Genomic DNA, 16703 nt, shown 5'->3' on the forward strand with positions numbered 1-16703 from the left:
CTTTTAAAATACCTTGACAAGATTTTGGTGTGAATTATTATCGTCATAATCCCAAGAATTCAAGTAAAAAACATTTCTCTTCATGTTGTCTGCACTGAAATGAATTATGGGATATGTAGTTTCCTATGGTTATAAGTTGTTTCTATTATAAAACCATGCATTTAAGCGAAGGATATATTGTGACAGCCCACGATATTATTGTGAAACTTTTGACTGTGCAATATCATGATATTTCAGTTATTGTTACATCCCTATTTAATGCCATACTGTGGAACATTTCAGGAAAAAGCTTTAACATTTCCATGGAGATAAGGAGGTGGTGTATACCCCCACTAGAAATATTATAGAACACCTTTAAATACAGTATATCTGAGCATTTAACCGCTAATTCTTTTGTCCCGTTCTTTCTCATGTTTTGTCAGTGCAACAGTTAAGAGCATCCCTCTCTCCCTCCTGTCCCAACTCAAATACTCGCTCTTTACCGCCTACAGTTTGTCTGGAAATAGACAAATAAGCAGTGGGGAGTCTGAGCCACATCCACAGTGGTCCACCTTAGGAAACAGCTCTGCTATTTGCCAAACATTATCTTATTTATCAGCAATTTGTTCTCACTTTTGCTGTTCTACACATGCTGGTAAGAATCTGTCACAGTGTACAAATATATGTAATATTAGACAAAATGTTACACAATGAAATTCATCCTTGAGGAATTTTTCTTTGACACATTAGCTGAAAAAACACAATACACAATTTCTTCACAACAAAGAGGAGCAAATAGAATCATCAAAATAGTAGAAAAAATGGCTAAATAAGTAAAAATGTAGCAACCAATCGATGTTCAATCTGTACTGGCTGGTGTCAGATAGTCAATAGTCATATTATTACCAATTGTAGACTAAGTAGCAAAAGAAAGAATTCTGAATTTCTAATGTGGTAGTATTATAGCAGAACATTGTCGACTAGGTTTTTCCTTCTAAGTTAACATGCAAACAATTAGTCAATAACTTAATAAGCTGATAATTAAATATTGTATTGTTCTTTGCTGACCGATATCATGCTGAGTTGCCATACCCTTAGGCTAACCAAAAAGGCTACCCCAACTTCACCAACACCATCTTTAGTGAACATGATATTTGTGAATCCTAGCCCCTCACTCTTTATCTTTGGTGTGTTTCAAAAGCACAGTGCAAGTAAGATGAGTGTCTGCATATAGGCCTATAGCTTTGTAGTTGTAGTATTACATTACAGAGCAAATGATAGTGATAAATCATAGGCAGGTTTGAGCCGGTGCTTAATAGCTACAAATCAGAACAAAATTATATAGTGTACGGGGATGGAGAAACAACAGACGAGTGCAGACAGTGCCAATTAAACGCTGGTTAAAGTGTGTGGTTGTCATGGCGACGGGTCTACATAGTTGCAACCTCTGAAATTCAGTTTGATATAAAATGCTTTTGTCCCTCGCTCTCCCATCTGCAGGTTTTCTCCTTAACCTTCTACTTGAACACAACAGCACTAAGAGAGCAGATTGCAATAACCCTGGTTTTGGTCTGACTCTGCTCATTTGTCCCCCAGCTGTACCCTGATGCATGTTAGCGCTGGGCGAACAGCAGACGCAGTGGCACTGGATGTAGTGGGGGAGGACGGAGAAAGGGTCTTTGATATGGGGCAGTTCAAGGTTTGTATTTGTGTGACAGGCACCATGTCTTATTGTTTAACCCAGTGTAGGTAAAGTGTTTGAGCTGTCTCATCCTTGACAGCCAGATTCAGCTCAGAGGAAGTACGGAGGACTATTGGAGATAAGGATGTATGATAATCATGTTTTTGAACTTGTCAGATGGCCTGTGTGAATATTTGCTCTAAATCTGTTCTAAATCTACATATTTACAATAGAATATACAATACTGTACTTATTCAAGCAGCTTGTTCCTTCACAAACACAGCCCTAATGCAATTTTTATCCAGGCTTGGATCAGCACAGTGAGAAATATGGACTACTATACCTTACATTTTAAAGGGCTTGTATTTTATTTATTTTATTTATTTCTGATAAAACGTTGTTTATTCATCAAAAACATACCTGAAATTGTGTTTTGTTTCATTTTCACATAGTTAACACACAAACCCTGTATATTCAGGCAAAGTTTTTCTCTCAAACTAAAAACACCTTGTGATGTTATGTGGTGATTCAGGAAGTGCTCCACTGTGTTTTTAAACTTCATACACCTTCACTAGAATCATTTGGATAAATTCATCCCTGGAATTACCACTTTCTACTAAAGACAAGGTAAAAGGTAGCTGTTGAAAACCAACCCTACATGACATGAAAGATGGAACAGAGCATTTTGAGCTTTGGAGATGTAGATAAACTAATAATAAAGGGTTACTCAGACATATGTGAATGAAATAAAACACAACTCCAGGCATGTTTTTGATGAGGTAACAACATTTAAACATGGCTTTAAGCTCACAAGAATCAATTTTGTGTAATATAAGATAATATCGGTACAACTTTCCAAATCCAATGTATCACTGCAATGTCATGTCAGTTTATGTTGCTGTTGTAAAATTTTGAGTTACACTTTAAACAAAGGCAATATTGATTTTTGTGTGGAATGCATTCAGTCAAGAAATGAGCCAGGAACAAAGATTCATGATCCCTGGCAGCACATTATTAAAAAAGAAAGAAAGAACAACACAGAGGTTAGTTTTAGTGGTACACCCTGTGCTGTGAAGGTGCAGCCATTGATCTGTGTGTACTGGTAATAATACTGTATATGAGCTGGGGAATTGGTTTATAAAATATGAGTGATAGACCATTAGATTGGAGTAATCATTTCAGATCTTCTCTCAGATCTCATATCAACAAAATACAAAACCTGGGGCTACAATCATACCCTGCACCAGTGCCTGCATCAGTTACTTTGTATTATTGACATGGTGTGAGTGATGTGCAGTCTATCAAGGTACGACCAAGTCCATCCCACAAAAGCAGAGACCATAAGAGGGAAGAAGCTTTCTCACCGTAACATGTTAACTGTGAACTAGATAGCTTTTAGACAGAGAATAATAAGGTATTATTTATGTATTGGGTGACACTTTAGGGACCACATATTAATCACTAACTAAGTGGTCATTTGTATGGGAATTTTTGTATTTAGCATTATGCTAATTAGCTGTTACTTAACTATTAGTTGGTAATTATCAAACAATGAAATACACTGATTTCAGTGTAGGTATAAAAATATCTATTGTAATCTCCACTACTTTAATTTGAAGAAAATAGTTAAAAGCTAAGATGAAAGCAAGCATTTATTATGCTTTTTACTATTAGCTATCTATTAATATGTAATATATGTATACTTAACTGTTACCATGTATTGGAAAAAAACAAAATCATTTACCTTCTGACTACTAGAGTTGTATATATCCTGTAATAATATATATACAGTATACTGTAAACATACCATGTACAATAAAGCATTGTGTGACTTGTGGTTTGTATGTGGGAGAGCTCAGGCCCTCCGGTGGCTGTGGAGCTCTGGACTGTGCAATGACCATATGATGCAGACAAGTAGAGGCAGGCAGGTGGAGACCAATGAGTACAGGGAATGAGGGACAAGCTCTGAGAATGACAGATGAACTGGAGACAGGCCTGTTGGGTTCCACTGTTCCACAACAACATACGCTGAGGTACAGACTAATTACAAGCTCTCTCCCCATTCGTGATGCATGAGGCACGGCTAATTGTGCGGAGCGAGGGTCTGCTGTCTCCGCTGTCTTTGCTTGTGGGATTTATCTTTGCCCAGCAGGCAACAGTGCACCATATGGTCCACAAAGGAAATATTTCTCAAACAACACAAACAAAGAGATCTTGGCTCATATGAGGACGCAGACAGGAGATGTAACATCTGAGGTATTGAGACACAGAGGGGAGTGTACCTGCCTGACTTAAATGTATGCATTCTTGGAGTTTCTACAATGAGTTTATTGTTTAGTATAACATATATTATGTACTATTTCCAAAATACAAATTTCCAAGTGTAACATTGTCACAGTTTCTAATGTTCTTGACTTATATCCTTTATGTTGACAAAGCACATGTGTGGCAAGTTTGCTGTACCTATCTATAATCTCATTTATTACTGTGTAATTCTTAAAAACAAAAAACAAACATTTCAATTCAACAAGCTTTATTCAAGGTTGTCTTCTTTCTGTTATAAGCAACATTTTAATGACTTTTCCTGTTCAAAAGATTATCATTCTGAAACTCATGGATTGTGCAATGTTTTCTGAGAAAAAGTGTTAAAAGTTGGCAGCTAAAGTTTAAATCTGAACCTATTAACACTAAAATTAGAGTGTTTGTCAGACTTAAAGGAGATGTTTTCTGAGTTTGTCAGTGAAAGTGATTTACCATAGCTGAACCAAAATGTGCTAAAAATAATAACGCATTGTGATTTTTGTTTCTTTGAAACAGGAAGTTAGAGCAGCTGAAAAAATGGTAGGTTGCCCCTGGAGTTTCCCTCAAACAGCAGGCCTCAGAGGGGGGCTGGCCGTAGGTCTGTTAAGCCCCCTGTGCCCATATGGTGTGGAGGTTTACACCCTGAGAGGGAAGAAGACCTCGAGGCTAGACCCAAGCTCCAGAGAGTGAATACAAGCAGTTTGATAGAAGCATTCAAATAGACTGTGTTATCTCACAAATGTTTTATGAATGGTGGAATCAATGGAAATGTTTATGTTGAATATGGAGTTTGTGCTGGAATGTGTGTGCATGTGTGTGTAACTGAGTAGCAGTAATGAGCCCATGTCATATGATCTGAGGCGCTGTGTCACTAATGGCATTAGCCTAAATTGGAGACCCGCAGCGTCGCCTCCCTTCTGGTGTCATCCCAGTTTATTCCACTTTTCCATCATCTCAAGTCTGGCCTTTACAAGGATTATTATGGGTCTCACAATTGTTAACAGTGATTTGTTGTTTCTTTAGGAGGATTTGTAACACATTTGGTTCAGTATTCTTGTAGGTCAATGGAATTATTGTGAGATGGATATATTTATCCATAATAAAATAAACAATATGACAATTTTAGCAGATAGTAGGCTTACAATTGATTAGAATCCAACTGGCCATCCAAAATGCCTCACCTATCCTGCAACCTTAGCTCCTTCTTTGGCCTAGACAGATTTCACAAAAGATAAACTTATTTTGATTTCAAGAGGACCAGAGAGAGAAATGACACAGATGCCCACAGATTCATACTGCAACAGGAAGTCTTAACTTGGACACACCCATCCTTCCTGTCATCATTATGCACCATTCAGTCTCATCACATGACCATGTGACCCTGTGACACACATCATGGTTAACACCACTATGCCTTCTAAACAATTATGTGTGCTGTTTGTATTCCACAGAATAGGTGGTGTTTCATTGGAACACAATGTGTGGAATCACACATAAATGAGGCACATGCAGGTGCTGTGTGATACGGGACACCAGAGTGAAAGACTCCACGGTGAGAGGAGGTTAAATGCTGTTTTCTAAAAAATGTTCCTTACAGCCTTTAGCCTGCCCTGTAAGCACTGATTCACCAGAATATCTGGATTCCCCAACCCTTTTGCCCTTTGGACAGCCCTTATAGCTCAGGCAGCATAATGCATACTGGCACTACCGGTTGACCTTAAATAGAGGGAGTGGATGTTTATTTGATGAGTAAATACATGAATGAACCAGATTTGTGTGTGTGTGTTTCAGTATTCCATGAGAGAATATGGGTCAGTAGAGACACTGGAGAATCCCAGTGTCATACAAGACTTCCTCTTCCATAGCTCTGCAGGATATGAGCAATATCCTCAGACATATGCTAAACCTGCATTCCCAAAGCACTGGTCCACATACAGATCATATCTATAGAGCATAAACTTAACATGACCACAACATGTGTTCAGTGAGCCCGGACAAAGAACACTATCAGTGATGAACATATTTCAGAATGTTTCAATTTGACCTGAGTCATACAGTCACATTTTTTATGAGTCATGTTATAAATATTGTTTCCTTTGTGAACTGGCTCATTTCCGGTCGCAGTACTACTGGTGTGTGAGAATGATACTTTGGCATTCAGGGTTAGGTACCAGCATCATAACGGAGATCTAAGAAAAGTATGAATAGTGCACATTTGAGTGACTAAAATTGAGCAATACAGTAGTGGTGTTTGAGTCAAAAGGTCAATAATATTTGAACACACAACGTTGTAGTCAATATGAGAACAAATACAAAGTAGTATAGTAGTAGTAGTAGTTCTATAATTATAATACAACATGCATAAAACGTAGGCCTTTCTATTCCAGAAAATAGCAGCACTGTAAAATATGTGCTAGGAGAAAAACTGACACATGTCTCTTTCTTTCCATGGAAACAGCAGAAAATAGAAGTAATCCCAATGGGAGAAAGGTGTGACAGGAGATAAGAACATGTAGTCAATAGTGATGGTGCGAGGCCAGGGAACCTCAGGAGAAGAGGAAGGGAAAAGATGATCCAATAGAAGTATAGATGGGGATTGCAAATGGGGGAGGAAGGTCGTGGATGTCATGGCTGGTTATAGTCAGAATGTTAAAGTGAATGCGGTGACAAGAAGATAACGCCAAGGGGTGAAGGGATGCAGTCGTATGACCTGCAGATCAAGGCCCCAAAGGAGGGCACAACCACTCACTGCTGTATCAAGACCACATCTGAAAAAGAATGTGATTGGACAATGTGTCAGAAGGTTATATAAGAAAGTGTTGATGTGTTCTCACATAGAACTAAGCCAGAGTACAGTATTAGAAATCAAATGGTTAGAAATATTTTTAATATTAGTATAACATAAAATAATGACAGCACCACTTGGACAGGCAATATGTATACTAATTTAAATTTAACACGGTGTGTGGAATTATCTGCAAGCTGAAACACTGAGGCACCTGAGCCAAGAAATTTGATGATTATCATAATACATTTTTGGAGTACATTTAGGACATAGGAAATTGTATTTATAACACATTCACAATAGGTATTGGCATATATTAGGGCTGCAACTAACCTATTCTATAGTCGACTAGTCACGAATCTTGTCAACTTGTGAAACAGTTATTTAGTTGATGCTTTTTAAATATCTTTTACCAATTTAAAGACAAAAATATGATTTCTGAAGGCTATGAGATAGAGAATGTTTATGAATTAAATTAAGTTTCCGCCATTTTGACATTTTAATGCTGCTGTCTTTGTTATAAAACATCTCTGTTTTATGTGTTTTTGAGTCTTTATAGTCCAGATAATGATGAACAATTATTAAAATAGTAAAACAAAGTAGTAGTCAAATTTATTCTGATTAATCATTGCAACCCTAATATATGTTGGTATTCAGCAGAAGCAGCATGAAGTAACTGGTGCTTTGATATTAGGGTGAGCTTGTCTTTTTAGACCACACCCAGGTCTGACAGCTTCATAATAAAGCATGCCATAGAGCAGCAGCAGCTCTGACTCACCCAGCACCCATGTTAATAAAGGTCTGGATACCTGTTGAATTAGCCCACTTATTCAAGCAGCTTAAGGCATTAATCTTTGACTTCATAATATTACATTGCTCTGCACAGCCCATGACCTGATTTCTCTCCTCATAATTTAATCACTGATTGTAATAAAGCTCAATTACAAATTGTGTCCTTGAGCAATTCTGATCCATAGTACAACCAAGAAACTAAAGCTTTGGCCCTTAGCGGCGGGTCTTGTCTGTCAGGCTTATATGGCCTACTTTCTGTATCATGGTAAGGCTCAGAGCAAAGATAGACAACTGTGTGAGGATTTTCTAAAGATGGCAACAAAAGTTCAATCTGGTCCTCTGATTTCTGGAGTTACTACATTATTAAAATGGCATGTAAACAGTTATTCTTTCATGTGATGTGAGTTCTTTCTGACTGATCTCACCTGTACAGATTTTGACAAGGAAGATTATGCAGAAAATTGTAGATTTCAAAAACTGTCCTTGGTTTATTTTCCAAATACATTTACTCTAGAAACCCACTGATTAACTGACCCATGTCATCACATGTTTTTGATGATCAGACTGTGCACGCAACACACATCAAAAACAGATCTAATAACTGGGTTATCTGATTATTCTAATTTTCAGATTTTTACTGGAAATAAGACACAAGAATGTAATTTTAGGATATGCATGGGGTTAGAGATGTCCTTAGTCCAAGGGGTTTCACCGGGCATCATGCTCTCCTGTATGGCTCTATTGCAGCATTTAGACATGTCCAGACATTACAGTGCAGGGAATGGTCGGAATGGAAGGAATCTTGGGGCATTCCCAGCTCAGCAGCAGCTTTGTGAAAGCCACTCCTCAATTTATTTACCAGCTAAAGCAGCACCAATGAAAGCTAATGTCAATAATTTGCTTTAGATATAACAAGATGTTTTCAATATTAGATTATTAAAACTTGACAATACAACTGAACTTTTGTTCATCTCAGTGTTGTGACTGCAATTTGCATCATTACACTGCGTGTGAAAATTTTGTAAAGCAATTTTGTAAAAAAATATATATATATTTTATCCATCTACCGGACTACATTTTGTTCTTGCTGACACATTACAATGGGTTGGTTAGCATGTCATCAGTTACTTTTGAGAACATTGATTATGATGCATCTACCAGTTTTGTTTAGTTTTTTTTTACACAAATACAAAGTGTTTCCTATCTTGCTGTGCACATGCATAATACTCACAGGTATAAATAACTTGGCCATGTTGTTATATCATAGTGTTAGTTTTGGTGTTGGAATGCACGTGGAATCTAAACTACATGGTGTAAAGGGGCTTAACTGAGGTGCATGTATACAATTGAGTGAAAAAGACGGAAAAACAAAGCTTATTCAGCCTGCAAAGGGCCAAACAAACATGGAACCACTGGTTGTTATGGCGACGTCCACCTCAAAAGACAACGACAACAAAACGTAAATAAGAACCAATCAATGCTGTGTGGGAATTTCACACACATGCCAGTAGTAGAAAGGAGTCAAATAAGGTAAAGAAAATGAAAAATGGTGGATGCATTAGAATAGACTGCTTACAAACAGTTTTCTGGATTGGCCTAGAAGAATCAGAAACCACTCTTTTGAATATAGCCGAGCCACTAAAATAGCATGATGACGCTAGAGAGAAGAGAAGCCTGTAATTCACTGAGGAGCCTATATAGTGATTAAGTCCATGTAAAAAAAAAATGCAAACGCACCACCCCCTCTCTCTGGCTCCTTGCACCACTTCCTGTGACAACAACTGCTTCCAAATGCAAGTCACATCTGTACAGTCTTGTAAAGTCGTATCTAATGTTTTACACAAATGAGAATTCTATGTCTAAATTAGGACCCAAGCTTAATGAGGCCAAACACAATCAGGGATGTATACAGTATACTTCTGAATAAGAAACCTGATCAAACACACTGACACCTCTCTCTATTACTGTCATCAGTGCAACAATGACTGAACTGACACTGCCACAGGTCACAAGGCCACCCACAGCCGCCATACCACTACCCAACCCCCCTCATCCATAGAAACCGCATCACATGACCATCTCCCATGACCCACCATCACTGTCAGGCTACACTATCTGTAAATTTAACATACCTCTTTGGAAACTTTTACTGACTTTATTCACTAAAAACAAATGGTCATGTTGAAAAGGAATTACGGTACTTGAATTTGTGCTGAGGTGGTGAAAAAGTGTGAGGAAATGAAACTTTCACCTTCTTGCTCTGAGGAAAGATAGATTAAAGAAACAGGAACTCAGCAGAGCCCCTTCCTTTCCAAAGGGCAAATTCTTCAGCTATCAGATGTTTATACCGGGGCAAGAGATGGAGGTAGTGCAATACCTCCACTCCGGGGTACATTTACAGTATGGAGCATAACTGTAAAGGAGCTCTACCTCTCAGTCACCTTCAGCTCAATCCTATCTCTACAGAGGTTTCCTCAGTCAAAAACAGTTAGAGGGACCCAACCTGTTTTTGCAAGTATGCCAGTAAAGATACAGAAGACTAAAAACAGTAAAATAGTTGACACTATATTGATTAAGTAGCTATAGTGAAAGCAGTATTGTCAAAACTATTACATTTCAACATGAAAGATCATCTCTTTAAAAGTCCTATATTCCACATAATTTACTCCTGGAATTCTGTTTTGTTTCATTCACCCATGTTTGAGTAACCTTTTATTATTAGTCTATGTCTTAAAAGCTCAAAATGCTTCGTTCCACCTTGTGATGACATTTAGTGGTAGTTTTCAACTTAACAGCTACCTTTTACCTTAACTTCAGTAGATTGGCAATTTCATGCTAGTGAAGGGGGTATGATGTTTAAAAACACTGTACTGCCAAATGGCATCACAAGGTAGAACAGAGCATTTTGTGAGAGAAGAACTCATCCTAAATATTTGGATTTGTGTGTTAAACATTTGAATGGAACAAAGCACAACACCAGGTATGTTGTGACGAGGAAACAACATCCTACCATAGATCAGAAAATAGCATAATATGGGCCCATTAAGTAACAATATCAGCTTAAGTAAAATGTTAAAAAAATATAGTGAAAAAATGAACAGAGTCCTACTGCACCAACAACTGCATAGCTATAAACAACAAACTCAACTAACAGATTAACAGAAACAAATAATGAAGGCTCCTAAACACACAGTTGCACTATAGTCTATATGCCTGTATTTGTTTACTTGAGTCCCCTGAAGTCAAACTGCAGTGGAACGGCCCAACAGACCATAGTAATGCCTAAAGGTAAACAGTAGACCGAGTTAGCCCTGCTCTTTCATACTGACTGCTCCACATTACACCTATACACCCACTCAGTGTGCACTCAGGACTGGAACTCCAAGACACCCACACAGCCAATAGAGACATGAATCTGCAAAGCCTAGCATCATTTTAGAACCATTATGAAATGTAAATACAATCACCTATTCAAACAGATTTTTAGAAACAATGCCATTTTAAAAATTGTATTCAAAGAGGTCAGGCTTGAATACAAACCGTGTTTCCTACACCACTATCATAGTGAGATGCTAAATGTTTAAAAATCTAAAAGAATGACAGAAATGTTTTGGTGACCAATATAGCACACATGATTTTGGGAGTTTTAATTGGCTATTAAAATCAATTTTGTGTCTCTGTCACTTGAAAAACTGCACCTAAAAAATAAACTGTAATCTTTACCTAGGTGACAAGTGGTTGAACACACATTTGTCCTGAATGTTTACCTGATTTGATAAATATTTTATTTACTAACAAGTAAAAGGTAAACAAAACACAGAATCTGGTTTCTTTTGTTAAAAATGCAATTTGTATTAAAAGTCTAGTCTTTAAAACAGACAGCCCCATAATTCAATGGCAGCTCTGAAATAAAATCTTACAATCTGGTTAATTGTGTCAACATTACATCATCATCATCATCATCATCATCACATTTCTGGTTGAAAAAACTAAATCAAACAAAACAAAGAATTCCTTTGATTTTAGGCTGGTCTGGAAGTGAAGCGGTTTGGTGCTATAATAGGTCTCCAGTACCTGTGCATCTAAAATAGATATTTGTTCTTACAATAAACAGACAACGCAAATGAGCACCTGACCATTGTAAAACATACAGAAAACCACAGATTCCAGAACAATTAAGCCTATGGTGGCTTGATGACGTTTGAGTTAGTGGATTGCCAAGTCAAGGGTTCTTTTGGTGACAGGTTGGCACTAGATTCGAAACAGCTGATTTGTTTTGGGAAGGCACTGGACACAAGGGCCATTGGGTCCTCGTGTCATGTCAGTTAAGGTCCTCTCACGCACTGTAGAAGTGATGAAGGAAAAAGTGGCACTCGTCAATACTCAACCAGTAGTTAAGTGTCTTTTTGACTTTGGGAAAGAGAAGGGCTCATTTTGGAGTATTTTGCAAAGCATTGCTTTTTCTGGGTATAGTTGACTAGTTTGTTCATTCTTTTACCCTATTGTGCAGTTAATTAACAAAATAAACTCTTTGACTCTTATACACAAATATCCATGAGTGTCTATAAATGTGGCTCTTCTTAATTATTCCCATAAAAACGGCTTAGATCCATTTGCAAGAACAGTTGGCTTGAAGAAACTGCAGCTGAAACACTGGCTTCGCTGACATCACTTGTGGACACTGATCGTGCAGATATTACAAGCCAGCAGGATTCCTCCCTCTTCAGCAGCCCCTCCTCCTCTCCCCGTCCCCCTGTGGCATTCCTGTGTTCATTTTCCTCAAAGGCCAGGGCGAGACGCACAGAAGAGCTCAACAGTACACACTTGGTGCAAGACACTGTCACAAACACAAAACAAAAACAGAAAGTGTTATAAATGATCAGAACTACAGAAAATAGTGCTTTCAAAATTTGTATTCCTCTTTTTCTGTTCATGCTTTATATTTTGCCATATTTTTTCTATTTTTACTGTTATTATTCATTGTTTTATGTTGCACCATGTAGTCAAGGCACATTCCTAGTTTGTAAATTTTGTTAACTGACAATGGCAATAAACCTTACTCTGAGCTGAGTTTATCTAGGTCAAATAGCTTAAGAGGAATTCCCCTAACAACTTGTCCAGCAACTTTATGCCAGCATACAACTAAACGTGCCATAATCTAAAACTCAAACCCTTAGCTAGCTCTTCCAGTTCCCCAAATGAGTCAGTGAATGACTTCCCCAAAGTGTTAGCCAAACAATAGCTACAAAGCCTGCTACTGTTAACTTAACACTGAGCTTACAGGAACAAAAAGGGACTAAGAAGTACTGAACTCAAGTAGAATGCAAAACGGGGTGCGCCTTAGTAGTTTGGAAAGCAAACACCCCATGGCATGCGTAATAAAGCACTGAGTGTGTCTTAAACTTACCATTGCAATTTTAACCAACACTTCATGGTTGCCCTTGCTCTTAGAGAATGACACAAGAAGAACAACACTGATCGTCGCCATTTGGTGTTGAAGCATAGTTCATCTGTCGCACAATTTCAGCGAATAGTTCATCTACAGAGGTCTTGTTTTTGGCTGAAGTTTCCATGAACGGGCAATTCCAGTCGTCCGCCAGTGCCTTCCCCTCACCGGACGACACCTCCCTCTCCCCCTCTAGGTCCACTTTGTTTCCAACCAGGATCATGGGCACCCTCTCGTACCTTTTCACGCGTATTATCTGATCCCGCATCGGTTTGATATCCTGAAAGCTCTGTTGATTGACCAAGCTGTAAACCAAAATGAATCCCTGGCCGTTTTTAATGTACAAGTCCCGCATAGATGCGAATTGCTCGGTCCCTGCCGTGTCCAGGATCTCCAGCACAGAGGGAGAAGAGTCCACCTCAATCTCTTTCCTATAGAAATCCTCTATCGTGGGGTCGTACTTCTCGATGAAAGAACCGGTCACAAACTGGACGGTGAGCGCGGATTTGCCGACTCCCCCCGAGCCAAGAACCACGACTTTGTACTCCCTCATGGTTCAAAACAGTTACCCAAACCCAGTCCTGCTTCCTCTCCGCTGCAAGCCCCGCTAGCCGCCCAGCTGGCTCTCCCGTTCACTGTTGCGCTTCAGCCCGCACTTTTAACAAGCTCCGGTCGGCGAACCTGGGGCGTGGTCGTCCGGTATCGAAGTTTACGGGATGATCACCGTGTTTGGAGCCGCATTCAGCCTCTGTTTTGTGGCATGTTGGGTCCGCTTCGATAGCTCAGCTGGTTCTTGGAGCAGCTTCCCCCGTTTTCGTTCAAGTAGCCACCGTGCGCTCCCTGTTCTCTGAGCCGAAGTCAAGCGGAAACGAGAAACAACGTGCACTTCCCCTTTCAAAATAAAAGCGACTTTATTTTGGCTTTTATAAAATGTGTACTAAAGGACAAATTAGCATAGACAATTTGTATCCACACTCTGTGCCACCAACTGCATTACTCTGATCCCCTGGTCTGCTTTAAGCAGTAGAGTTAGCGTGTCGTGACAGCCTTTTTTCATTACACACTTCCCAGACTTCCGTTTTACGCGCATTAAGTTCAAATAACTTGCAGCCGCTCAAAAATACACGGAGCGTTTCCTGCCCACACTCTCCACGCAGCCTACGTCTCACGTCACGCCATAAATACTGCCGTGCGTTGGCTTGTTAAAGGCGCAGTGCAGCTTCTTTCGTACAGTCAGTCTGAGAGCCACTCAGAGCTGCCACACCTTAAGTTTCGACATCTCTGATCCTTGGCTTACTACAGCTTGAGTCACTCTGACACACTAGGAAGTCATGTGGTAATATATTGCTTAACACAGATAGTTTGTTGATAATGCTTACTTAGACTATCTGAATGCAGTATCAGTATCTTGCACTTTACAACAGGCTATGACAATAAAGTAGGCCTTCAAAATAATTTAGATTAAACAACACAATGTTTTTATTATTTTAGTTTACTGATATGAGTTGAAGTGCAGCAAAAAGAGCTGTGTAATATACCCTTGTGTGAACTAGATAGAAAACAGTAGGCCTATCATAAAAAGCAAGTGCCTATTGCTTACATCAATCAGTCATTTAATTGTGTTGAGTTTGTTTGTTTGTTTATTTGTTTGTTTTTGGCCACAGTAAGATACAATCGTAACCATCCCCAGTTTTGTAGCTAGTCCAAAATGCTTTTTTGAGCAAAAGTTGCATACACATGATAGCCTATTGTTTTTCCTTTCTGTCAATGAACTTTATACACTGTCATTCAAGATAGCATAAATTATGGTGTCAGAACCTCTTCCCTGTGTGTATATTGTGAAATTGCCATTGCTTGAAATCAATAACTTTCAGCAGTGGCTTGAGATGATTGAAACCATGCAGTTGTGACCTCACCACCTCCAGGGATGACTTAGTATTTCTGCTTGATCAATACATTTTTAATTCATCCACACATCACCAGCTAGCAACTCAGGCTTACATGGTCAGAGGGCCATTACAATGTATCCCAATGTATGACATATCCCCTTTGAAATGAGACTCTTTACACCTCACTTGTAAAGGCATCGGCACATTCAGCTTGATGCTAAATGCTTTGAAGCAACGTGTAAAGTTGGTTTGAGGTGAGAGTGGCTGAGGTATGTGGATTGTCATGTGGGCCTTTTTACAAGTGCCCCAGAGCCAGCCCCTCCCCAAATCCCATTAGAGCAACAACAGGCTGCTTCACCACTGCACTCTCCGTAGGGAGTCATAGTAATGCGATGCAGGGCCTTGTAATGATGCGGATTGTCAAATGTGTGAGAAGGATCACTCTAAAGCAGCAACCAGTCTGTCATGTCAGGAAACACAGAGGTCACTGCTACCACTTCAGTGATAATTAGCTACTTGTCCTCATGGGTCAGTTTATGTCAGGGCTCACATAAAATTAGCACTGGATTCACTTACACACTACTGGTGCTAATTGAATACTATTAAAATCAGCCAGAAGAAATAAAGTTGTCTTGATATTTTTGCTACTTATTTTGAGTTTAGTATTACCATTTATATATTTGCTCTTTGTTCTCATATTTATAGTGATGTATTTAGTGTTCAAATAGTTTCCCTGTGGATCAATAAAGTTTGTCCTAAGTCTAAGTCATAGGGTGCTGATTAACTAACTGGTGACTATGATAACTTTATATTATATTGTTAATATGCTGACATGTAATTAATGATCCAGTAAGATCTGATTGTGGTTTTATCTTACTTATGACTTTATTCTTTTTCTGTCAAAATGGCACTAATGTTAATATATTAATAACTTTGCCTTGGATGTATAGCTCCTTTCACAATACTCTCAAGTTACTTTATAATGTTTTATTCATTCATTCCACATTCCCAGAGACTGCCCTGTAGACTGTCAGAAGTGAGCCTGCCAATCTGCACCATCAATATAGCTGTCTATAACTAATCACTCATGCACATATTACATTCATACAAGCAAGGTAATGTTTCTGGCCCAAAGACACAACAACAGTATGCACTGATCCCTAAGATGGCATCTTTTGCATTAATGATAAAGTGTAGATGTAGACCCATTTTAATAGTTACCTCAATGACAGGACAATATTACAAAACTGGATTATACGCATATTGTTGTTTACTCAATAACTGACACTTGAAGGAGCAGACTTATACCCAAGTTAAGTATTATTTTTGTGGTGTTTATTCCACTAAAATAACAAACACCAATACTTGCTCAATGAAATGAACTGAACTGAAAACTTTAAATTAAAAGTTAAAGTTGTTCTTGTAGATCTCCCAAGAGTTTGGTGTAGCTTGGTATAACTCTTAATACCACTTGTGTCTCATATCAAACACAGCATGCTCCAATTAGGTCACCTTAAATATCTTAAGGCCTGTCCCAGAGCAATCCCTTTAGAACAATAAGAAGAGCTGAGAGTGTAAATCACACTGGGGCTGCCATGAGAGCAACATCAGACTAGTGAAGAAGTCTGGAAACACTGACTAATTAATGCTGCTGATATCTGTAACCTTGTGATTATACAGGCAGACACACCTCTCTCAAACAACATTTAGTAGGTCTGGAGTTCACTTCTTTTAAATCTTTTGCTGATGTGTGCATTATAACATTAATAGCTTGTCTTACTGAACTTTGGGGATAGAGGAGAAAGAAAGTTCTTTCAAAATTATGTACTA

General features: G+C 38.6%; 1 protein-coding gene across 1 annotated transcript; it reads right to left on the reverse strand.

The window, feature by feature from the left end:
- Positions 1–11300: 11300 nt before the first annotated feature.
- LOC110163535 (ras-related protein Rap-2b) lies at positions 11301–14128 on the reverse strand. Its single transcript, XM_020928498.2, has 2 exons — positions 12946–14128; positions 11301–12375 (listed from the first exon to the last, which is right to left on the reverse strand). Exon 1 carries the CDS (start codon positions 13535–13537, stop codon positions 12986–12988), a length of 552 nt encoding a protein of 183 aa, XP_020784157.1. The 5' UTR covers positions 13538–14128; the 3' UTR covers positions 11301–12375; positions 12946–12985.
- Positions 14129–16703: the final 2575 nt, after the last annotated feature.

This window comes from Boleophthalmus pectinirostris, unplaced genomic scaffold (assembly GCF_026225935.1).
Source record: "Boleophthalmus pectinirostris isolate CB_2022bp ecotype Guang Dong unplaced genomic scaffold, ASM2622593v1 HiC_scaffold_9, whole genome shotgun sequence".
Classification (NCBI taxonomy): domain Eukaryota; kingdom Metazoa; phylum Chordata; class Actinopteri; order Gobiiformes; family Gobiidae; genus Boleophthalmus; species Boleophthalmus pectinirostris.